The following is a 25,460-nucleotide window of genomic DNA, read 5'->3' on the forward strand; positions in this document are numbered from 1 at the left end:
GCCAAAAGCCAATACATTTCTCAGTGGATTTCTGTTTATGTTCCTTGAGGTACTTTGGGGCACCTTTTAAGGAAAGCTTTATAAACAGTTTTATAAACAGATAGCTTTGCTGTCCAGTCTGGAATGTAGGCTTTCTTATGAGGGGAATGGAGAATATCTGAATATTTTTCCACTTAAGAGAGATAAGGGTAAAGCCCCTGGTTAAATAAATAGGGATGATGCCACTGTGTTCTGTTCTTGTCACTGGTCCTTTTGAGCCTTAGTTCTGTTTTAAGTGAAATTTTTTTTTACATGTTTTTCTTGTTGGTTTATTTTTAAGGATCTCTGCCCTAAAAAGTTGACATAGCTAGATTATTAGATTTTAGATCTTTAATTTCTCATCCATTTGTTATTAAGTGTTTAAGTGAATTGAAAAGAGACAGATTGTTTATAGGAAGAGAATCCGGTTAGGAATTCATTTCATCCAACATTTACTGAGCACTTAAAGCGAGCGACCGTTTACACTTTTAGGTAATGATGTTGTATTGAATAAAATAAATATGCTTCCTGGCCTCATGAAGCTTACAGAATAGTTAGGGAGGAATCAGGGAAATATATAAATATGTATGTATGAATTTATACACACGCACACACACTTATGTACACATAAATATACATTGTGGATATTTACAAATAAATAAATATGCCAGATTGTAAAAAGTGCTATGAGGAAAAAAGTCAAGATGGACAAGGAGAGCTGTAGCAGAGGAGTTCATATTCTTGAAGATGGTCAGGGAGGACCTTACTAATGAGAGGACACTTGAAGAGTAATGATCATTAATGCTGTATAAAAGTTGCTTGTCATTATCTTATTTGATCTTCCAACCGTGTGTAAGAAAGTTCGCAGGGCAGTAATGTTGTTAACCTTCCATGCTTCTCCTTGGTCTCTGGAGTACAAAGGTTGAAACCCATGGCACTCATGTCCTGTCTTCTGCTTGTGTGTTCCCTTTGCAGAAACTATGGCACGTGACTCCTCTGCTGGACCGTGTTTGTGTAAAACGTGCAGGAATTGACCAGGCAGACAAAGGGTGAAGTCATTCCAAGGAGAGGGAACCATAGTGATTCTTTTAAAACATGAATCAAGATGACTTCACTCTTTTCAAAACCTTCCAGTGACTTAACATCACACAGAGGAAGTAAATCCAAACTCCACCCTCGTCTCCCATCCAGGGCTTATTTCCTGGCTGCTCCAGACGGGCCTCCTCTGCTGTTCCTTGTACGGGTCGATTTTACACCTGGCTGACACTTGTCATTCTCTTGACCTGGAACACGAGAAACTTGCCTCTTCTTTCAGGTTCCCCCTGAGATGGGACTTCCTGTAGTAGCCCTCCCTGACCGCCCTCTTCGGAACAGCCTCTCACCCTTGCTTCACACACACTTGAACCCTCTACTCTGTCCTGTCTTTGTAATGGAACTTTCCCCTGATGTTCCTTTTTATAATAGGTTTGCCCCTCCTGCTGAAGTGTAAACTCTGTGAGTCCAGGAGCCTTGTCTACTTCATGTTTATTTCTTACTTCTTTAAGAGTGCTTGGCACATGTTTGATACTGTTGTCCTTTGGCTGACAAGCAAAATGGGCTCCCCCTGTTTATCTGTCAGGTCCGTAGCTATGAAGTGGCCAACTCTGATCTTACTGCTGAGCCCATATTTTTCCTACTTCACTGTTAGAGTAGCATGTTTCATTTAAGAAAGGTGAATGCACAAGAAAACTGAAGGTGTGTGCATGTGTAGGCACATGCTTTCTCGCTCTGTTTTGTAATGGTGTCAGTTGCCCAGAAAACAGTATGAGTTACTATGAGGAGATATTAAAAAACCAATGAAATTACACTGTCCAGTGATTAGGGTTTGGTTTTTTTTTTTTTCTTCTTCTTCTGCATGCCTCCTATTTTCTAGCTTGATGGCAGCATCAAACCTTTATGTTCATTCTTACCTTAGAGATGCTTGGGTACTACTTTGCCATGACTCTGCCTTATAAATGTGCCTCTTGTTTACCTAGAACACTCTAGTAAAGTAAGCAGCATGAATGTAACTCATGTGTCCTCCTATAATTAAAGTTTGTGGTGTTTTCCTTTTGAGTGAATTCCAGTGTACAGAGGCCAGTGTACAGAGAGCACTTCAGGTTGCTCCCAAGGATGGAAATACAAGACCAGTCTTTCTTTGAGCTCTGCTGATATATGTTATTTTGTTAGCTTCATTGTATTCAGTGCTTAGAAGCTCTCCGATCTGACCACTGCTTCCTGAATGATTTCGGATTTCGTTTGTAGCCTTTTTCACCTCCTCCTACACATCATCCCTGTCCACTTGTTGCAGCTGTCATCTCTTCCAAACAAGAGTATGGAGTCAGGCAAGAGAGGATTCTCACTGTGGCTCCTTGCAGTGGCCAGGGTTTGAGATGGCTCCGTGGGAAGCCTTCCTCCCCTGACTCAGCTGAGCATAGCATCCAGAGCCGCCTCTGCTTCCTGCAGTATCTGGTCCTTGCTTGTCCTGCACTGCATCTTACAGAGCTGTAATCGTTGCATTTTGTGTTTCTTTCTTCCTTAAAAAGATGTTGAGCCCCAAGAGAGCAAGAGCTGTGTTGTCTCAGTATCTGCTGTAGTACCTCACCCAAGTGCCAAGCTGGTGTTTAGATAACTGAAGAAAGGAATGAGCAAAACAAGCTTAGTATTTTTGCTTATTTGTACCATTTTAAGTTTTGGGTTTTTTTTGTTCTGTTTTGTTTTGTTTTTTTTTTAAAGAAGGACAAATATTTGTGGTTCAACCCACAAACATCGATAGAGCACTTTCTGTGTATCAGGCCCTTTGAAGGGATGTTGAATGTACAAAGAGATGAACTACATCTACCAGTTTCTTCTTAAATGGCTTCGCTTTCGGAATATATGTTCCTGCAAAAGATGGTCTATGTTGAGCCTTGAGCAGCATTGGACATAGCCCTATCTCCATAGGAGCTTTCTTGATCATTCCCTTCAAGGCAGAGTTGGGGCATCCATTTCCTCTGCCCCTAGAGACACAAATTATATCACTTATCGTACAGCATTCTGTCTCTGGGTATGTCTGTCTAGGCTTCTGGAGGGCAGGCACCAGGAAGTATTTATAACTCTAGAACCTGGTTTATAACAGAGACAAAATATGTTGAACAGAAGTCCCTGCGTGCTTGTTTAGCACGAATGGATGAATGACTTTGGGCTGTGCTTATGAGAACAGAACAGAAAGCAAGGTAACAAACAAATTCGTATTAATTATGTTTGTACTAATTCACTAATCTGCTTGATGAACTGGAACAGAAATTTTATACTAGTGGTAAAACACAAAAGTGTATATATATGCTAAAGGGAGGTTTTTAAAATTTTTGTCTTTATGTAGGCTTCACACCCAGTGTGGAGCCCAACCTGAGGCTGCGAGCTCATGACCTAAAATCAAGACCTGGGCTGAGATCGAGTCTGACACTTAACCGACTGAGCCACCCGGGCACCTCTAAAGGGAATTTTTAAAATAATAAAATATTTTCAAACATTTCAAGGCTCATTTACATACCAGCATTAATGTCTAATATAATATTCATATTTTCAGATATTCATATTTCAGAAATAATCCTAATACTAATGGCTAACAGTCCTTTGTATATTTGATAGCAGTACGTTATTTGAAAGTCCATTAACTGTCATTCAGCCTAGCTATCTGCCAAATGAGTGTAGATTAACAGTTGTATTTTGCCTAGATTATATCATCTTCAAAGGCGTTTGTAGTTACTGAGGGTATCATGAACAACAAGATGGTTAAAATAGAAACCTGAAACATTTTAGCTGGTGGAAATGAATTGTATCATGAAGCTGGGAAATGATATTTGTTTTAGTTTATCAACCGAGCTCCCCGGAGGACTCGAGGAAATGCACGTTCTAAGTTTTTCACTGCAGAGCGCCCAGTCCGCCGCTGCCATTAACAAAAAGCGGTATGGTAGGTCTCATCATCTTTCTTGGTGGCACTGGAGTTTGGATCCTGTTTCTGGATTTTGAGGCACAGGGAAAGATAGATGAGTGGTACGTTGTGCAGAGGCCCATTTACGGCTGGGGTTTCACGGGGCTGGAAGCAGCTCCTGAGTTCGCGGTGCTTCGGTCTCCCAGTCTGTCCTTTGTTGCCCACCCTGAGGATTGCTTGACATTCGTTCCTTTTCTTGTTGCATGGCCGGTCCTTGCTTCTCTCGGTGCCCTTCGTGCTTCTTTTTGATCCACCCTACTCTGATTTCGCCTTTTCTCTGGCTGGCCTTTCTTGTTTGTTCTGTTTCTCCGGATCAGTTTCCTCTTCCTGCCCTCCTGTGCAGAAGCACCAGGGCTGAGGCCTTGGCTCTCTGTGACACAGTGCGCCTGTGTTCAAGGGTGCCGGCTGACTCTCAGGTCTGCCTCGCCAGCCCAGACCTCCTCTGACAGCCTCATCTGCTTGGCACCTGCTGGATGTGTGTTATCTACTTTGCACCCTGCTGATATGTGAAACTTGACATTTAAAGCGTATCGCCCTCTTTTTCACAAATCATTCCCCTAGCCACCCCCACATTTTTACCTCTTTTCATGTTTACTGTCTTCCTCTCTTTGTCCAGCGCCCAGCCAGGCAGCCGCCGTATTTCATCAAATTACTTTCAACAGAATGCTTTTCTCACATATATTTCTTTTCAGATCGTGTTACTGCTACCATAGCGATTTTAAGCTCTTTTTGCTTCCTTAAGTCATGTTTTTTTTTTAATGTTTTCCCCACGTGGTTTCCTCCCCTCTGTTCTTTTTCCTTCTTGAGGACTCTGCTGTGGGATAAAAAACCTTTCATGAACATTTGTGCTGTTAACACATCACCCTCCACCCCTCTCCCCAGAGTTTTCTTTCAGTCCAGAGCACAGAGGGCTCTATTTTTCTTCTTGCCTACCCAGGCCAAGTATGAATCATTTGGTTTGCCATTAATGTTCTCCATGAGCTGATCTCTGCCACCTTTATTCATTCGTGTAGTTGTTTAGAAACTCCTTGTGCTGGATCGGCGCTGTGTGAAGTACAGACAAGGATGGAGTTCTTGCTGTCCACAGGCTTCATGCAGGGACGAGAAATACGGATGGCTGACCCTTGAACGGCTTGGGTCCAGGCAGACATGGATTTCTTTTTCATTAAATATATTGGGAAGTTTTCTAGAGATTTGCTATAATTAAAAAAAAAAAAAAAACAATAGACGAACAAATGTAGCCTAGAAATACTGAAAAATTAAGAAATTGGGTATGTCATGAATGCGTACCATGTTGTCGATCCTAGTCTATTTTATCATTTACTACCATAACACATGCACAAGTCTGTTATAAAAAGTTAACACAAACACCTACGGTCTGTACATGGCACCGCTTTCAGTCAAGAGAAACGTAAATGAACATGAAAATGAATATCAAATCATAGTGGAATGAAATTAACTGTAGCAGAGTTTCATAGCCACTTCGGGTGCTCTGGCCTTAAGCTCAGCTGTTGCCAGTATCTGCCTAAAACTCCACCTGAGGGGCGCCTGAGGCACACCATCCCATCACCACACCAGCAGCCGGGCTCTCCAGGGAATTGCACACGGCAGTAAAAAGTCCTCTCTGGTGGGTCTCATAGAAGTAGTTAAGATTTCGGGGCATCCACAGTTCTTTGGGTTTTTGACTGGAGCAGGTGCCCCCACCCCCCATGTTGTTCAGGGGTCAACTAATCACACGGTAGGATTAGATACCACTTTTGGTTATCGTTGGCTCTTAACCATTTTCAGTCTGGCACACATCTGCAGCCTTTCTGTATCTTTCATGGCATTGACAGTTTGGAAGAATACAGTAATCCCTTCGTTTCTTCAAAAGAGTATTATTTTTATTTTTCTGATGTTCCCTTGTGTCTAGACGCATTCTTGGCCGGAGTACTACGTAGGTCCTGTTGTGTCCTTCTCAAAGTATGCCTTCCGGAGGCGCACAGTGTTCATCTGTCTTTATTGGGACATTACTTTGATTACCTGGTCAAAGTATTGGTAGATTTCTTCACTGAATAAACACTACATTTTTTCTTCCTTGCCACTACTAAGTAGTCTATGGGGAGATCCTTGTAGACAATGTACACATCTTCTTCCTCTTGAGAATTTCTCCGTAGATTGATAATTGATCATTTTTGCTAGAAGCAATTTTTACCAGTATGGTTGCAAAGTGATTACTTCCCCACTCTAGCCCTCTCTCTACTGGTCAGCCTTTCATTCTGTCATCTGCAGGAATTCTCCCTTCCCTTTTTAATTCATTGACCTATACTAGTACAGACTCCGGACTTCCCATTCCTTAATTATTTATAGTTTGTTACTGTTTTTCATTGTTTTGGTTTTCAAATTGTCCCAGATTTGGCCAGAGGAAGCCACTTCAGTGTGCAACATGTCCCCATCTTTGTTTCTTTTCTTCTTCTTTTTTGAGCACTTCCTTATTTTCTGTCAAAAACAAGATGTTCCAGGATCCTCTTGTACATACCCTGACCGTAGGCCTGGAAATAGCCTTTCTTGGAGTAGCTTTGGTTCATTTTAATAGAGAATGGTGTTTAGTGACCAAGAGCTGAGCATTAGAAAGCTCATTGCTCCTGAGTGGCTCTCTGTTGTGTGAGCCTTTAATGAAATTGAAGACCAGCAGCTTGATTTTCCAAGGGAGATACTGTTGATTTCAGACTATGGAAAAACTGTAGGTGACTATAAACCTTTGGTTGCTTTAGGAAATGATTGGGCAAAGTGGCTTATCAACTGCCTATTTTATTTTATTTTTTTAAAGATTTTTATTTATTTATTTGATAGACAGAGATCACAAGTAGGCAGAGAAGCAGGCAGAGGGAGAGGAGGAAGCAGTCTCCCTGCTGAGCAGAGAGCCTGATGCGGGGCTCGATCCCAGGACCCTGGGATCATGACCTGAGCTGAAGGCAGAGGCTTTAACCCACTGAGCCACCCAGGCGCCCCTCAACTGCCTATTTTAAAGGAGAAAATGAAGCTAATGGCGTGAATGCAAATAAGTGTCTGAATTGTACAAGGACTCACTTTAGAAATTACTCCCTTGGTACTATAATCATTTGCCACCTGTGGAAAGATAGTACGTGAATGTTCAGTATTTACATCGCATTACTTACCTCCTCTCACTTTCCCCATATGAACATTAAGTGTACATCTTGTTATTCGGGCAAACTGGGAAATCGATTTGGGAAGGCCTATAAACTCCTTTAAGATTCTCAAACAAAAGGCAACTGTTGTTGCAAGTCATAATTCTGGAAGCCTGAATATCTTTACTAAATATACTAAATATAAATATATATATATATAAATGTACTAAATAGAAATATCTTTACCAAACATACATATACATATGTCTGCAGGATGCAGAAAACATCTTTAAAAATGTAATTTAATTTTATACCTTTTAACTTTGAGTATTTGCTTACATAAATTATTTGAGAAATTGTCCCTTAGAAATTTTTTATTTTTTGAAATAATTTCAAATTTATAGAAAAATTATAAGAATAGTTTACATTAAACCCAGATTCACTGTAATATCCTGCCATATTTGCTTAATTGTTGTCTTGTTTTTTGAAAGTTGCAGACATCATGCTCCTTTACCCCAGATACTTCATTGTGTATTTCCTAAGAACAAGGATATACTCTTCTAGAACCACAGCACAATGACAGGAAACCAGGAGTTTTAACATTGACACGTTAAATCTGTAAGCCTCCCTCAAATGTTGCGGGTTGTTGCAATAATATCCTTAATAGCAATTTGTTTTACCACTCAGCTTCCAACCCAGAATGATGTGTTGCATTAGTGGGCAAGTTTCTTTAGTCTGGAGTGGTACCTCAGTCTTTGTGTCTCCTCGGTGATATTTTGACAGAGTACTGGCCAGTTTTTTTTTTTTTTTTTGGAAGGCCTCTCAACTTAGGTCTGTGTGATGTCTTCCTATGACTAGAGTGAGGTATTGCATTTTTGTTGGGGATGCTGCAAGTGATGTTTGTCCTCAGCAGGTGGCATCAGGTGTGGGGCACTGGTTTGTTTCATTATTCATCATGTTACCTTTTTTGATCACTTGATTCAGATGGTATCTAAGAGGTTTCTAGCTTTCCCTTTGTAATTTACAAGGAAGCAGACTATTTTAAAAAACAAGGATTTTTTTCTTTTAAAAATAAACCACCTGTATTTGAAAATGCTAGAGTGGTGCCTGAGTGGCTCAGTTGGTTAAGTGTCTGATTCTTGATTTTGGCTCATGTTATGATCTCAGGGTTTTGGGATTGAGCCCTATGTTGGGTCTCCCACTTAGTTGGGGGTCTGCTGGAGATTTTCTGTCTGCCCATGTGCATGCACTCTATCTCTCACAAATACATCTTAAAATATATATATATATATATATTGAAAAACGTAAGTGTGAAGTACATTAAAATTGACCTCAGCCACCATCTAGGAGTAGGTACCTGCTGTTAAAGTTTTGGTGTTTTTCTTTCTTTTCAAATGTGTGTTTTGAGCACTTGCTTCTTCCTATCCCAGACTAAGGGGATATTATGATGTATATAAAAGGTGGGGGTTACATTCTGACAAATAATAATAGTATTTCTTTATTGAGATAGAAATGACATAAAATAGATTAGTTTTAGGTGTACAAATGATTTAATATATGTATCTATTACAAAACGATTACTATCGTGAATTTACTTAACATCCATCACCACATATAGTTACAATTTTTTTCTGGTGATAAGAACTTTTAAGATTTACTGTTTGCAACTTGCAGATATATGATACGGTATATTAACTGTAGTCACCATGTTATATGTCACATCTGTTCTCTGTTACATCCGCATTACAGTTATTAGAATTATTTATTGAACATATGTCCCATGCAGTGCTGTAGGTATTTCACTTTTTTTTTTTTTTAAAGATTTGTTTATTTGAGAGAGAGGGAAAGAGTGTGCCTGTGTCGGGGCGGGCAGAGGGGGAGGGAGAGGTAGACAGATCTCAGGCGGATCCACAGTGAGCACAGAGCCTGACATAGGGCTCTCAGGACCCGGAGATCATGACCTGCTCCAAAACCAAGAGTCAGATGCTCAAGCAGCTGAGCCACCCAGGGGCCCCCTGGTGCTTCACTTTTATCAGTTACTTAATTCTTTTTTTTTTTTTTTTTTTTTAAAATTTTTTTCAGTTACTTAATTCTTAAACAACCTTTGGGGTAAGTATGATTGTCCTCACTTCCAGCCGAAAATTTAACATAACAAAGAGGGTAAATAGGAAGCAATGTCCCATGCTGTGATTCAGGCAGAGACCATCCCTTTGCCCACTGCAGTATGTTAATAAGTTAAAAGCCAAATTTGGAAGTTAGAAAATTGATTGACTTAAGGTGTGGTGATGATACTGATCTTTCCTGAGCAGAATTCTGGCAGCATTGTTATCTGTGGACCTGGGTTGCTTTGTACTTGGCGCTGGTTTTCCCGGATGGCCAGTCCTTCACTCTCCTTCTCATAAGCAGTCATCTGTCTAGATCGGGCCTGCCGTGGCATATCCTTGCCTTCCCTTTGGAAATTCCCTCGCTTTCCCTCTCTCCCATTCTGCTAATCTATTCTCAATGATGTGATGGTTGAAAAGAAAAAAGAAAAACCCTGATTTGTAGCATTTGCTGATTTCAGTGGTGTAAATACTGCTATTACTGATTTTAGGCTGGCAGTGCCACATCACTGAATGCAGGGCTGGACAGGGGTGTGTGCTGGGGGAAATGTGCGCACCATCGCTGTAATTCCAGTCAGAGAAAATAGATGTCAGCCTCGAGATTATAGGTAACCAGGGAAGTGTGATAAAATAATTAAAAAGTGATGAGTTTTAAGTATTTATTAATCTGTTGTTTATATAATTTATTTAATTCTGCGCTTAGTTAATTTTTTAATAATGGCTGTGTTTAACAAGTGGCTTGCAGAATTCCTAAAAATATAGTGATGGGCTCTCACGAGCCTGTACAAGTCATCTCCAGTTTACCATGGCAGTTACCTTGCTGCTGATGGGGTCCACAGCCAGAAACCTTATGTCTGACACTGTCTGGCCATCTGAGACATCAGTGCTGGCCCTTCTTTGACCACTCCTCCCATAGAACTTCCTTACTGTCTCATTCCCCTCAACTTCAGCTAACATCTTCCCTGTTTCCAAGGCCTTGTTCCTTTCCCACACTATAATTCACTTTCTCCCTTCGCTCTGATGCTTTTCCGTTGCCCATTCCTTTTTCCCCTGATCAAGATACTGTCCCTGGTTTAAGGAAGACCTCAGGCATAACTCATATCTTGGGGCATGGAGAGTCTGCATGATGTTGGGCAAGATGTTGGGTCTCACGTGGAGAGAAAATCCTTGTTCTACAAAAGGAAGATCAGTTCTTTGAATTCCAGGTTAGAAACCTGAGAAACAAAAATTGTGTTTTTGTCATTAATAAATATGTGAAAGTGATTATAGCACCATTAATATATATATCTACTATATACATGAGTTAAAGATGGGGAGAATTGGGACCACAACTGCCATTTAAAATTTTGTTTTTCTGATGGGCATTAAGGAGAGCATGTGATGTGATGTGATGAGCACTGGGTGTTATATGCAGCTAGTGAACATTACATTGAACATTACATCAAAAACTAATGAGGATGTACTATATATTGGCTAACTGAATTTAAATAAAAATAAAATTTAAAGAACAAATAAAATTCTGGTTTTGGGGTGGCAAGTAAGTTACTTATTGTGGCATTTAGGGCTACAGTGCATTCATATCTTGGGGATCCCCTATACCTACAAAATAGGGCCATTATAAGTTGTCATCTGTCAGCAAAAATAATCAGGACTCTGACCATCCTGTGAGGTTCAAGGATATGTCTCTTCAGTTTACTGGAGAAGTGGAGATAGAGATGCGCCTCTTCCTGGGGCTTTAATCAAGAATGTGTCCGGAAAATTGCCCTTGTTAATAGTTCATCTTTTGTCTTTTTAGATGTGCTACAGACTTATTAACTGGGCAGCCAGATTGACCTATGTGTTCATTCCGTGGGGTGTGTCCTTCCCAGGAGCAGGGAAATCATGTACCAGAATATTCCTCAGGGAAGGTGTGGTTCCAGCAATCACCTCAACAAAAACTCTTGCGTAGATCTGTTTTTCAGTCACCTCTGCTCTAGCTTAGTCTTGTGAGTGTCTGCAGGGCCTCTCCGTGCCCCATACTGGTGTGGGGACACCGGGGTCTTGGAGCTGATGCGCGGTGAGAGTGTGGATCCTTTGCTCCCAGGGACTTGCAGAGGGCACTCCTTCAGGGAAAAAAAAGTACTTTCGTGCCAGGTACCTTTTAAATCTGAATTTCAAGTAGTTTTGAGGTGAGCGAGGCTTCTGTGTTCCCATCTATTTAGTATTTTGGGTAGTTTGACTTAACATTAAAAAAAACTGTTGAAGCTTTGTGAGCAGTTTAAAGCTTATTTCCTTTTGTCTTGGGAGTGAAGAAAGAAGTTGGTGTCTAACGCTTTGTTAAAAGGATTTAAATTGTCCCATAACCCCCTCTTCTGCCCTCAGTTAAAAGAAGGCCCCAGATACCACTTAATATCTTGGGCACAGAGTCTTCTAGCAAGATACTGGTTCTCACATCTTCAGAGGAAATTTCTGATCTTGAGAAAGGAAACACAGTCTTAGAATTCCTTTTCTTTTCCCCCTATAGAAGTAGTCCACATGGTGAGTAATGCAGGCCGACAGGGCACACGGTCTCAGTGGGAACTGCTTAGCTCCGCTGTGGCTTATTATAGTGCGAAAGGAGCCACGGACCACGTATAAACAAGTGAGCCTGGCTGGTTCCAAGAAGATTTTATGTACAGACACTGAAATTCAAATGTCATGTCATTTTCACAGGTTAAAAGATATTTGTCTTGATTTTTTTTTTTCCAACCACTTTAGAAGTATAAAAACCTTTCTTAGCTTTGAGCCATACACAAACAGGCCGAGAGCTGGATTGCCCCCACACATTAGTTTGCCAACCTGTGCTCTGAAGGATGAAACTTTAGAGCTTTCTCTCACACACTTTTTCCCCTCCTCATGTTATAATGGTATTTCAATACCTTGAGAAATTTATTCTTCTCATGTGCTGCAGACATTTTAGCTGGTTGTGGTTTATCATGACAAAGAGTATTAAATATTTTGCCAGCCTAAGCTTTTCAAAATGTTTCCAAGATAGGGACTTACACATGAGTCTCAGTTATAATTCTCAAGAGTGACTGCAGCCCGTGATAATTCTGTTTTACCAACTGTGCTGTTCCTTGTGGTAGGATGCTTTGGAACTTTCCAGTTCAGCATTTGCAGGAAGTCACAGCTTATTTGTAGCTCATTCTGAATTCTTATCTGTTGCATTGAACAGATGTGGGCCCCTACCATGTACAGGGCACTGCACAAAGCACTGGGGATCAGTGAAGAGATGGGCATTTGGGACTTTGGGAAATACTTTGAACTCTGTTTCCAGAATCCACGTTTTGGAGCATTGCTTAAGTTTGATGTTGGGATTTTTGGTTTTCAGTGTTGAATAAAAATATTACCTGCTGCTCTGTAATGCTGCTGGGCCTAATAAATTTTGGCCACAGGGTGTCATGGTTCTCTCAAAGGCTTCATTGTTGCCAAAATGGAAAAGAAAAAAAAAAAAAAAGCTCTAAGGAAGGAGCTTTCTTGCTCCTATTTAATGCTGAAGCAGCCTGGCTTTTTGTAAATTGGTTTTTCCATAGTGCATTATTCTCTTTTTCCTTTTTTTTTTTTTTTTTTAATAGTGCATTATTAAGATTTAGATGTTACTAAACCTGGTGCTTTAAAATGTTTTGTTTATGGTGCCAACATGAATTGTCTAATGTTTATGATTGAGAGAGTAGTAGTTAGGTCTGTATTTTGTAGAATATATTTAATTTAGACACTAACCTCAAAAAAAGAAAAAAAGAACGTGTAAAAACTAGAAAGAATATTTGCGAATTAACAACAGTTATCATCTCAGCAGTTGCAAAGTCATGGACAAAGGTACTGATACAAGGTTTTTGTCTAATTCCAGGGTTTGATGGAGAGGTAGCTAAAGAATAGTAGGGATTCCAGAGGGTCAGGAAACATATAACTGGAAAAGTGATTGTCCTGTCCTTGTAGAGTAAGAATATTATCATAGACTGAGAGCTGAATGTGTTCCAAGAGTGTTCATATATTAGCTGCAGGAAGAGGAGGTATTGTCTCCATTAATATAGTCAGGGACAGTGGGGTTTAGAGGATTTAAGTGAAGTCTTTGTAGGTTTGACTGGAGCCCAAGTGTATGCTCTTTGCACCCTGCCACTTCCGGGGTAGCTCATCGGAGACTCTCCTTGTTGGAGAATAGGGGGATTTGGCAGCGATTTGTAGGATGTCGGACTGAGAGTTATTACTACCACTGGAACACGGCTCAAGGGCATGTTCAGGCTGTAAGGATGTAACTAACTGTTTCATATGCCTCCACCATCCTCTTGGTCTTATTTTTGGATTCTTTTGGATTTCTTTTTTACCTGTTCGTCAAGTAAATATCCAAACCAACTATTACCTTCTTAGTTTACTCATTTGTCCAGCCACCTCCACTAAAACCCTAAGCTTTAAGGATGACAGAGATCTTATTTTCAGATCATTTTGTATTCTCAGTGCCTACAGTACTTCCTGGCATGTAAGTGCTCAGGGTTTATATTTGTATAACCTCCTCGAATGGGACCCAGTTTGGATGAGACATTTGATTTTTTTCTTGAATTTAAAGTTTTGTGAAGATGGACTCCCAAGGGGAACCTGACTCTCTCTTTCCTTTCCTAGGGCGATTGTGTGGTTACCGTGTTGCTGGCTGAAGAGGACAAAGTTGAAGATGATGTAGTTTTTTACTTGGTATTTTCGGGTTCCACCCTCCATCACTGCACAAGTACTCGGAAGGTCAGCGCTGATACGCTGGAGACCATTGCTCCTGGTAAGTGTTGGGCGGAGTCTTCACTGGCCTTTCCTGGTTCATGCACACTTTTATTCTGTGTGGTCAATGTGGAGTGAGAAGAATGAATCAGGGCGATAGAATTCTTGTCAAATCTTTATGTTAACAATGCATTAGAATAAAGCATTCTGTTTATATTTGCTTGTTCCACAAAAATCCGAGCCTCACTAGAAATTAGCGAAATAAAATGGTGTCGTAAGTTTAAAAGTAAAAATCAGGATCAACAAAAATATTAATAAAAATCAGGATCGGCAAAAATATTAATTTATGAGAACGTTGAGATTTGGGGAGAACAAAAACAGGTGGAAGATACACGTTCTACTGTGGTTCCCATGGTGCGGCTGCAGATTTGAATTCTGCATATCATAGTGGCAAAAGTAAAGGTAAAACACAGTTAATGAGTACTTAATCACTATTGTAATTATAATTAATTGTAATTATAGGTTTAACAATTAAAAGGGGAAGATAGGTAGTTATTAAAAATGCTTTACAAAAGTCATGAAATCATTGCTACGTCCGAGAAATGGCTCCCAAGATAATGGCTATCCCTTGACCTGTCTGTCCCAGCACCTGAAGGTGTATTGATTTGTGTTTGGAGGTGAGCTGCTTTCCTTCATTGACCTGGCTTCGAAGTTAACAGTTGACCGGTTTTCATCAGGATACAAAGTAGGGTGAACTTAGGGGGAGCGCCTAAAAAGTGCTGAGTTAACTGTTTTCCTTTAGAGAACACAGTGGATTTACTTCTTACTAAACCATTTCCTTTTACCAGTGTTTTTACAGAACACTCATTCCACTGTGTTGAAATAGACCGTGTGAAAAATTATTAGTTTATGAAGCACTTTTAATATCTAGTCTTGCTGGTATTGGTTCAGATTGCTTTGCCAGTTGATACAAAAGAATTTCATGTCGGATACCACCAGCTCCTGGAAATTTTTCTGCACTCAGGGACTGGGATTTAACGATTAGTTGAAAGCTGTATTTATCCTCCTGCTTGGCAAAAATGACATTAAAAAATATAGGATTTAAAGATTTTTGACAATTCCTATGAACATCTTACCCCCACCCTTTCTCCCCCAGCCTCCCAACAAAGTTTTAGGGATTGGAAATTCACCTGGAGTTCAGGTAGATACTGATTTCTTTCTAAAGCGTATTAAATATCCTCCTTTGTAACTTAAAACTCCAATCATCTCGTTTCCTATGATGTTTATCATGTCAGAAAGGCTTATCTGGAACTTGAGGCCTGCCCTGGAACAGGTGCCATCCAGTATCACCCTTGCAAAACCTCTGTCCTGTGTGGGTGATGGTGAGAGACAGCTCCGCAGGGGGTCGAGTCAGCGGTGCCTGGCTGGACTCTTACCGGGAAAGGAGCCGTGGTAATTTTTATAAACTTACTCCTTCCTGAATCAGAAACAGGCAGGAGTTAAAGTTAGGGGGTGGTGCGTGAGGGGGTGTTCATGACTGCGTGTGCGCATGTGTGAGAAAGCATGGAGGTGGATGTGGAGGGTACACGGAGCGCTGAGGGAGAGAACAGCTGTGGCAGGGGTGTTGCCCTGTGCCCTGGTTGCAGTGCTCAGTCACGAGTACCGGCAGAGTCCGGCCCCGTGGAGAGGGATCTGCCCGGCAGCCCTGGTCCCTTCGCTGGCAAGGCCTTGCGATGAGGATGGGTGGCAGACAGTTCCTTTCCTTGGCTTCACAAGCCCGCTGTACCTGTGTGACGGCCTGGGACTCCGAGTTTGTTCCAGGCCCTCTCTGAGCTCCAGCCTACCTTTCTGAACTCTAGTTCCCATCTCTTCCCTTGCCTTTGGTTCCAGACCTTTCTATGGGTCTCTGCACCCCTCCTTCCCAGTCACACCCATCTCTGGGTGTCCTTCTGTACTTACTCCGAGGACCCTTACCCTGCTGGCCCCAGCGAACCAGAATGGATATGGTACTGTGCTGCTTTCTGCTAACTTCCAAGTTAGCAGAAAGTTAGCAGAAACATCCCTGACCCATTAGCGTGGGGCCTGGAGTCCTAGTACCTGCATTCTCCATTTTCCGCTAATCAGCTACCCCCCTTTAAATTATGATCTCTCGCACCTCCCGTGTCCCCTGTCATGCTTACAGGGCCCAGCAACCCGTCTCCTTCTCACCCCACTTAACCTGCATAGACTGCTCCTCCTTCGTGTTCATTTGGGCTGGTGGTAGGAGGTGCTCGATCACAGCAGAGGTGACAGAGTCTTGGAGTCCCTGCAAGACTCTCCTGTACAAGCAGGCCAGATGGAATGTAGAGCCAGACTGTCACATGTGAACCTTTTATATGGATGCAGGGCAGTGGCAAGGTCCTCACTGGTGAGGTAGGAGCTCTGTGAACTGTTCAAGCGGAAGGGATCCTGAGCGCTCCCCGTTGTGTGAGATCTTTCCACTCACGGGTCTTGTTAAGATGCCGCATCTGCCGTAGTCATGTGTGGAGGTGTAGGGATAGGGGCGTTGAGGGCATTGAGTTGATTTTGAATTTCTTGTTGATATCATGGAGGTAAATATTTTAGTCTAGAATTAAGCTGCCTTAATCTGGTTTTAGGGACATCTTAGACTCGTTGCTTCCCTTCCTTCCGCTCCTCACTGAGCTGTCTCCTTCTCATGCCTTCCCTGTCCACCTTGTAAAAATACACAACAGCCTTCAAAGGGCGCCTCGGTGGCTCATTTGATTAAGCATTGCCTCTTGATCTTAGGGTCATGAGTTCAGGCCCCCCATTGGCCTCCATGTTGGGTGTGGAAACTATTAAAAAAAAAAAAATACACAATGGCCTCCTATCTGTATTCCTTCTTGCCCTTCTCTGATTTATTTTTCTGCACTGCACTTACAAACTTCTAACACATTATATCTTCTATTGATCTTTTTGTTTTCTGTGTGCCTCTACTAAAGTCAGCTTCATGAGGGCATAGACTACTGTTTTGTTGGTGTGTGCTAAGAAGGCTGTCCTAGGAATCCCTGCCATTTGATGGAAGAGCGTTTCTACTTGATCTGAATGCACCCTGGTTCTTGGAAGCCATTCTTCTTGAAAGGTTGTGTACACATGGGTGGGTGCCTGTACACACACACGCCCTTTCTTTTGAAAAAATGCAAAAGGAGTTTGCTCTGGCTGCTTGAGTTGAATTCTTCCTTGGGGGTGGGAGCCTGTGTTCTCTTGCCAGAGCTACCTATGATGATTTGCGTCAGTTAGCTGCATTGATAGCCTTGGATTTCCTGTCTGCTGTGGGCAGTGTCAGATTAGTCAAGATTCTTGATTGAAAGTCTGTGCTTGCTTGGTGCATCCCAGTCCCGGATAAGTGTGCGCAGTCTGTTTGCAGCAGCTGCTTCTGGGAGCAATGTCAGTGCACCCTCTCTGCTCACGAGTGGGATGAGCTCGGCCAGTCCTAGTCATTTGGGTTGACTCCGGAAAGAAAAAGAGCTTTGTGTCTTGTTCTTGGTTTTAATGTCATGTTTCATCCACATTGCTGGCTCTCATTTTTTCTTTGAGTTCTCTGCATGTTTCACTGTCAGTGTTTTGTAACATTTTACTTTTTACTAAAACCAGATGATTGATTGACCTTCAAAAGGCAACTACTTCTTGATGTTAGTCTGTAACCTTTTATTACTAGGGGTGGAAGAGAGAAAGGAACATTTCTAAATTGTGTCCTTTAAATGTTTTAACTTTGGATATGAAGATTATTTTTTTCTATTTTCTCCCTTTCTTGCTTAATGAGATGTTTTTAATGAATTGTGTGTGTCTAATTATAAATTGTAAAGGCTTTTTTATAAATAATCTTCTTGCCTTACCACCATCAAAAAGCTGTAGACATGATATCATTCACCCTTTTTAATAAAGTAAGGCCAATAAAAGCATCTTAGGGGGCAGTTAGGTGGAGACTTTGGTTTCTGCTTTATTTGCCTTTGAATTGTTTGGGTGCTTTACAAAGTAATTTTTAATAAAAAAACATTTTGAAGACGAAAACAATGTCCTCTCTTCTGAAAATAAAGCTGTCAGGTTCTGATTAACATGAGACACAGACGAATATGTAATAAAATGTTAGTTCATTTTATTGATGCATTTTCTGGTTAAGAATATAATGTGCTCTGAAATACCGCCTAAAGTGGATATCCATCTCTAAAGGCGAAAGGTATGGCCTTTAGTAGAGGAAAATACCTCCATTCTTTTCTCTTTGTATAAAACAAATCTGACTGCAAATCTCACCTTAACTAAACAGGGAGTTTCCTTTAGAGATAAAGCTGAGATTTTTCTTTAAAAGACTTGTGGGGGTCTGGTAAGTAATGTAAAGAAGTCTGAGTATCCTTGGAAGATAATTCTTGAGGGATATGGAGTCCTGCCTTATTCTGTTCATTTTTATTAGCTAAATGTGAATTTAGCCCCAGCAAACAATGATTTCAGAATGGAAATGAGACAGGATGTTCAGTGGACGCCGCACACTGTTTTTATGCAAGGATTTAGTGCAGGATCTCTCTTTTCCCAGCATGTGTTACTTAAGAATTTACAGCACAGGTTCTTGTTGGACAGGAAAACTACAAACATACATTGACCTAAAATTTGACCCAGCTCTTATGTTTTTCTTTCTCACTCATCAGAGGGAAGGTACTATATATAGTAGATTTGTCATTTAAAAAAGAAAAAACAATTGCTGTGATCAGAATTCCTTTTGGGCTTATTAAAGCTCAGTGCTCACAGCCCAGGTCCCAGTAACTAGCTCTACAGGTAGATCACGATGTAGCTCTCACTTCTTGTGAACCTAGACCTGTCTCTTAGTAGCTGATGTCCAAGGTTGCCAGATTGAATTACACATTCGAAAAGAAGTTGTTGACTTTAAACTGGCCTAATCGCAGAGTGCTGGACCCCTCTCTGTGGCAAATGAATCGCTACTTTTGTGGTGGACACTTCCTAACAGTCTTCCCTATTCTAAAACACTCCTGCTATAAGGCTATCCCTTATCCCTAGACAGGTAGGATTACAGATTTTTAAAAAATCTTTAGTTACTGTCCCAGTGCTAGTCAGTATATATAGTTGCTATGCTGGAAAAACAAACTGGGGACTTGTTGAAGGGAAAAGCCGTCTGCTGTGTACTGTCCCAGCTGCCATGCTTATGTGGACGGTGTGTGCTTGGAGCTGAGGGTCTGAGCCTGGACTCTGAGCCACACACATTGTAGTGGAGGCAGTGGTCCTGCCAGAGGAGTGAAAATTGGCTCGTGGGGGGCAGAAAATCTTTCTCTCTCTCTGTAAGCAGAGACACATGTACAAATATGTGCTAAATCTGTAGCATGAAAGTTTCATTAGATGGGGGGTGAATATAGAAAAATGTCTAGGAAGACTCCTTGGGGGGTGACAGTGATTAAAATACTGAGGAACACTGCCTTACAGTAATAGACTGAAGTACGGCACACCGTGTTCTGTATTAACTAGCCCTTTTTCCACAAAAAATATACATGATGAAATTCCTGTGCCTACTGTTTTTTTGTCCCATTCTGCTTAAATACTTTTACACAGAGACATTTTACATACACATGAAATTTGCACATCTGCCACCAGACCACCCAAAATGAACAGTAGGTGCTTTCTGCACCTGCACATGATCCTGAAGACTGGACATTTCCTTGAACCCTGTATCGCCACTTCTCAGGTACTTGGATGCCAGACTGAAAAATTAAAAGACGGTGTTTCCGTGTTTTCCACCGTTGACTCCTTACCACAGCCTTTCTCTTAGAACAGGAGTGGGGCCACCTGGGTGGCATCATCGGTGGAACGTCTAGCTCTTGGTTTCAGCTCAGATCATGATCTCGGGATCGTAGGACGAAGCCCTGTGAGGCTCTGAGCTCAGCGGAGAATGTCAGCTTGAGATTCTCTCTCTGCCCCCTTACCCCTTCGCCCTCCCTCTTTCCCTCCCTCCCCATGCACGCTCGCTCGCGCGCTCTCTCTCTCTCTCTCTCTCACACACACACACACACACACACTTTCTCTGTCTCTCTCTCTCTCTGTTTCTCTCTAATGAATAAATCTTTAAAAAAAAAGGGGGGGGGGAGAAAAGACCATGCTCTGAGTGGGGCTGGGCTGGGCTGGGCTGGGCTGGTCTAGCAAGCACTTTCAGCGTTCCTCTCTGGATAGTTGGTCAGACAAAGTCCCAATTGTTTGATTCTCAAAAGAGAAGGCCCGGATGGGATGTGTGCCACTTTTAGCTTAATAGGAAATGAAGTAATTCTTGGGTCATGCTCCAGCACACTTGTTTATCTGTAGCACTATTTCGTTTCCATGGGTACAGTGCTTCATACGTTGATAAGGAGCCTGCGGAGACGCTCTCCAGCGGCATGAGCACACGTACCTCCTGACCCACCAGCTTAAAAAAGGTTGGAATTCAGTGCTTTTAAGAGGAGCAGTAGCAGTTAATTGACATTGTTGCTTCTCAGCTAGGTGGTGGTCTTCTTCTTCTTCTTTTAAGATTTTATTTATTTATTTGACAGTTATGTTTTCAGTAGTGCCAAAGGCAACTTTTAGCTCCTGGGTCCTGTGGCAGAAGCTCTTTGTAGAGTTTCATGAATCTCTTTTCCTTGAGTGACCTAAACAGGAACATTTAAAATTTTTTTCATTTTAGTTTAGTTTTAGAGCAGGAGAAGCGGGAAGGTCAGAGGGAGAGAGAATCTTCACAGGTTCCATGCTCAGCGCAGAGCCGGACACAGGGCTCCGTCTCACAACCCCGAGATCATGGCCTGAGCCCAGATCAAGAGTTGAACGTGTAACTGACTGAGCCTCCCAGGCGCCCCTCAGCAGAACACTGTAATAGCTAAATAATGATGATGATGATAACGACCAGTCTTTGGAGCCTCTCTTGGGCGCAGTGCTTTGTGCATGGCCATCTCTGATGGTTTCTCTCATGGTTTCTCACAGTCGGGATGGCGGGTGGCATTGGGCTCCAGGGTGGAGTGGCTTGTTCAGGATGACCTACTCTGGGCGCAGCGGACGGTGAAGACTCCAGCCGGTGTTGTCTGACTCCTCCGCTTGTTGCCAGCAAACCTCAGGACCCCTCAGTCGGTCAGGGAAAGATCTCCCGCACCCCAGTAGTTACTGTGGATTTCTGATGTAGAAGAAAGAACCGGGCCTGGTCGCGGGGGTACTGAGAAGGCGGTTTAAAAGATGGAATTGACGCTTAGGCTTATTTCTTTACCGATTTCTCTGTCTTCTTCCCTTCTTTAAATTCTCTGGAGCTGCTTCCCTCAGAAGAAGCTCAGTAAATTTTTCAGACCTTCCTTTTCTAGATAGACTTGGGATTCTTACTTTTCCTTCTTTGTTAGCAGGAGGTTGGGTGGAAGAAGCACCGTGCCCCCGGCCGGAACCTGCTGCTCCTCTTTCTGCCGCAGTTTTTGTGTAAAGAGAGGTCGACTGTGGCGATGATAGCAAATCGGATGTGGTTTCTGTGTCTTTTTGGTATACATGTGGGCATCCTTAATACCCTGCATTCTGTGTGTGATGGCCCCGGGAGAGAGTCCTGTCTCTAGGGCGAGTTTATGGCAACAGGACGTTTTATGCAGCGGGTTTTATTACTGGGTCCATATTACATAGCTTTGTTTTTTAACATGTTGGGTTTTCCCCCCTAAATGCTTTATCTAAAAGTTCATAGGGATTAAAAAATAGTCTTGAGACCCAGTCGAGCATAATAGAAAACCCCAGTGGGAGAGAGTAGTGCCTGCAGGCTCAGGTGCTGTTTCCGGACGCCGGGGCCAGCGCTGTGGTTGAGAGCGGCGGTCCCTCTCCTGGTGGACTCTCAGTTTTTAATATTAAAGACCGGTCCAGGACAAACACAGCCCCCCGTTCCTCTTTTACTCCTCAGTTTCTTTTGAAAAAAGAGCCTATAATCATACCAAACACATTCCAGATTGACGGCACATTTTACTTGGTTGATCATAGTCTGTCCTTCAGATTGTGAGTTCATGTCCATAGGGAAGAACACGGGGCCAACAGTCGGATCTCTGCTCCTGGGTTTCTGCTTCCTGGCCTTTCCTGACATTCGTCCTCCTCTGATACGTAGTTTCATTTTACACAGAAGTGTGTACACAGACGAGCTGACAGTAGTTTACCCAACCACCACCATCGTCCACATCTGCCTGCTCACCGATTACTTCTGCTGACGCAGCGGGAAGAGCCAGGCACGCATAGGCTGCCGATAAACACACGTGCATGTGCGTGAACCACCATCTGTGTCTGTCCCCTCTGTCTGTCTTCACCCTTTCCTAGCTGGATGGGGTTCTTTGCAGACAATTCTACACTTGGCAGTTTTGAATAAGGTGGTGTTGCTTCACAGTGGCTTTTCTGCACTCAGTGCACCGTGTGGGGGGGAGGTGGGGTGGAGAGAAAGAGAGACATGAAATTGAAGATCTGGAATATGGGATGAACTCTGTCTATATAGAAGGAGCTCTTAGAGGGTGGCGGATGGTATTTAGGTGTTTATAGGGTGATGGATGCCATTAGTGGCATTGGGACTCCCTTTCTGGTTCAAGCTTTTGGGTTTCTCACCTTTGCACAGGCTTGAGGCTTGTAATGCTGTGCTGTAATTGTCAGTTAGATTCATGAACCGTTCTTACTTTAAAGTAATTCTTCCAACTGAAATACCTATTGTTACACCTATCTGTCTGATTTCATAGGCAATGAATTGAGGCTAGGTGATGTTGTTTTGGGTGATGGTATTAAAGAGTTTGAGAAGACTCTTCTAATTCTGCTCTTCACGTGTAAGACCTGGAGACTGTCTAGATGCAACAGAGAGGTGTTCTCATTTACCTCGGGCCACGTAGCTGAGAAGTAAGGGAAATTGTTTTGGACCCAGGTCTCTGCTGTCCCTAAGCATCCAGGTATAACCAAGTTAATATCTTCCCGAAACTGTCCTTTCCATCCCTTGAACTTACCTTCTGCTTCCACGTTTGGGCTCTTCAAACTGTTCTCTATTCTTGGAATCTCTTGTTAATGTTCTCTCCCTGTCCAGCTTCTGCCTACTGATGCCCACAGGCTTTGACCTCCGGAGAAATGCTGGGGCTCGTAGGGGCTGTGCCCTCATGCAGTGAATGAGGAAGTCGAGGCCCACGGAAGCAGAGGTAATCTGGGGTCGCACAGCATCAGAGTTTCCAGCCAGGGTTTGAGCATGGTGTGTTTATTGCTTCCCTGTTGATTCTTCCACTGTCCCCTTGTTTCCTCTTGTACCCATAAATCTTGAGAGAAGGGGCAGCCTCAAGAGCAAGGAAGCGGGCTCAAGTTCTGATTCTGCCACCCAGGAGCTTCATCTCTGTGGGCAAATGACTTAGTACTTCTGTGCGTTGGTCTCTGCATCTGGTGAATGGTATAATAATAGTGTCTGCCGCATAGAGTTGCTATGAGGAGTACATGAATGGCTACTTGGAAAGCACAGCGAGTAGAGCCAGCACACCGCGCGTTATGATGTGTGTGTGTGTTATGTAACGTAGGTGCCGTGCATCTGCATTCTGAGGGCTGCAGAGCTGGGAGCAGCGTGCCTGCAGAAAGCTGCTTCTTAGCAGCCACCTGCTTTGTGACGTCTTCCTGCTCATACTCACCTGGGAAATGTCCTGCATCTCTCCCACCAGTTGCACTGTGTGTTTCTTCTAGAGCCCATCCCACTCTGACTTCTTCGAAGTTCTCTGCAAATTGTTTGATTCCCCCTTACAGACTGTAAACCTCCGGAGGGCTGAAACAGAGGGCTGAGTCTCTCACGTTTGTATTCCCAGTGCCCTGGGCTTGATGCCTATCTAGCTATTGGATGTTATAAAACAGTTTTGTTTTTTTTTTTAACCTTAAAAAAAAAGATTTTATATATTTGAGAGAGAGTGAGAGAGCGCATGCCCAAGCAGAGGGTGGAGAGTGCAGAGGGAGAGAGAGACACGGGGCTTCATCCCAGGGCCCTGGGATCATAACTTGAGCCAAAAGCAGATGCTTAACTGACTGAGCCCCCCAGGTACCCCATTATAGAGCAATGTAAAAGAAATACTTTCTGCCAGAAGAATCTCCAAACCTACTACTTGAATCTGTTGACTTGTTTCTAATTGACATTGTTGTTTTATACAATTAGGCTGGCTTCCCTTCAAAGGAAAATCAGAAGTTTTTTCCCCCTAATTTCATGTCATATGTTAAATGTATAAATTCAACACATGCATTGAGTTGAAGTATGTATGTGGGTATCAGCACGTGTGGGTACAGACACGCACCAGGCAGGAGATGCTCTATCTCCTACAGCCTTCATAGAAAGAATTCAACTCGGAAGGCAGGACATGTACGTGGTGGAGTGATGTGTTCATGTGGAAGCGGATCTCAGTGGTTAGTGAACCTGTTCTTGTTGCTCAGTCGTTGTACTGGCCTGCCGTTCGGGTATTAGGCTCCTTGCAGGCAGGGACAGAACTCTTGCATCATGATTCACTAGGCCACGACCTTGGGCATCAGACTTGAATTTAAATAATGGATTCTGCTTCTTATGATATCTTTGTGACCTTACTTCTCGGAGTCCCAGTTTTGTCATCTGCAGCATGAGGACAGTACCTACCTCCTCAATCTCTTGTACAGAGAAAATGACATGTCGGATAGCGTGGTAGTCACTTGGTCAGTAAATACTTGTAACCACCCTAAGATTACACAACAGTGAGAGATTTCTTTTGTCACCAGGGTAAAGGGCTTAAAGAGGCCCCTGGAGAATCATATGCAGAAAATCAATTTACTTATTATTCTCATTGTTCACACGGGAAAAACAATTACAGTTTTCTCTTTCAGAGGCAGCAGAAGGCTTCATCTGTTCTGTCCATGTCTGAAGCCTCTCCTGGCCTTTGTGTCGCTCTCGCCAGCAAGAACGACACGGAGACACGCGTGGAGGCAAACTTCTTTAATGGCTTCTTTTTATCTTCTTCCCCCTCTGGCGCAGCACAGCACGCAGCTCCCGCCGCCCCTCGGGTGCCACTGCCGCCTCCAGGGCCTCGCGCCGCCGCCTCGGCGCCCGGCGCCCCCGCCGCCGCCGCCATGGTCAGGGCTGCGGCCCCCTAGGCCCGCGCGGGGCGGCCGGGCTCCCCGCGGGCCCGCCCCTCTACAAGTACATTCAAGCATATATACACCGGCAGCTTAGCCCGCCTAGCCAATCACCGCAGTGCTCATGCACCTCCCGCGTGAGTGGACCTAAATGAACAGCCAATCATATTCAGTCCCTTACAGCTCTTATAGTAGGCCTCCTGTACTGGCTCCCGACACTTTGGCCACAGTAAGGAAAGTGAGCTCCGTGGCCCTATAGAGGGCTCCCTCCGCCTCACCCCACTGTGGACAAGCAGTCTCTGCGTGTGAGGGCCTGCAGGGAAGAGGGGCGGGCCGGGGCCTGCGGGGAATCGGCCAGTGCACCAGGTGGCATCACTCACACAGCAGAAAGACAGG

At 43.1% G+C, this 25,460-nt stretch overlaps 1 protein-coding gene and 1 pseudogene across 4 annotated transcripts in view; both read left to right on the top strand.

The window, feature by feature from the left end:
* The window catches only part of LOC309867306 (syntenin-1 pseudogene), a 208,042-nt pseudogene that overhangs the window by 160,865 nt on the left and 21,717 nt on the right, over positions 1-25,460 (top strand). The window lies entirely within an intron of this gene.
* Positions 1-25,460, top strand: part of LOC309867303 (A-kinase anchor protein 13-like) — a 191,023-nt gene that overhangs the window by 103,522 nt on the left and 62,041 nt on the right. For all 3 annotated transcript variants that reach the window (XR_014313098.1, XR_014313099.1, XM_082736036.1), the window contains exon 3: positions 13,872-14,019. Coding sequence is in view for 1 of the 3 variants with exons in the window: in XM_082736036.1 (XP_082592162.1) it covers positions 13,872-14,019 (148 nt within the window). In the remaining 2 variants the exon portion in view is untranslated. The remainder of the gene's footprint in view (positions 1-13,871; positions 14,020-25,460) is intronic.

This window comes from Mustela nivalis (genome assembly GCF_964662115.1).
Source record: "Mustela nivalis genome assembly, chromosome: 6".
NCBI lineage: Eukaryota > Metazoa > Chordata > Mammalia > Carnivora > Mustelidae > Mustela > Mustela nivalis.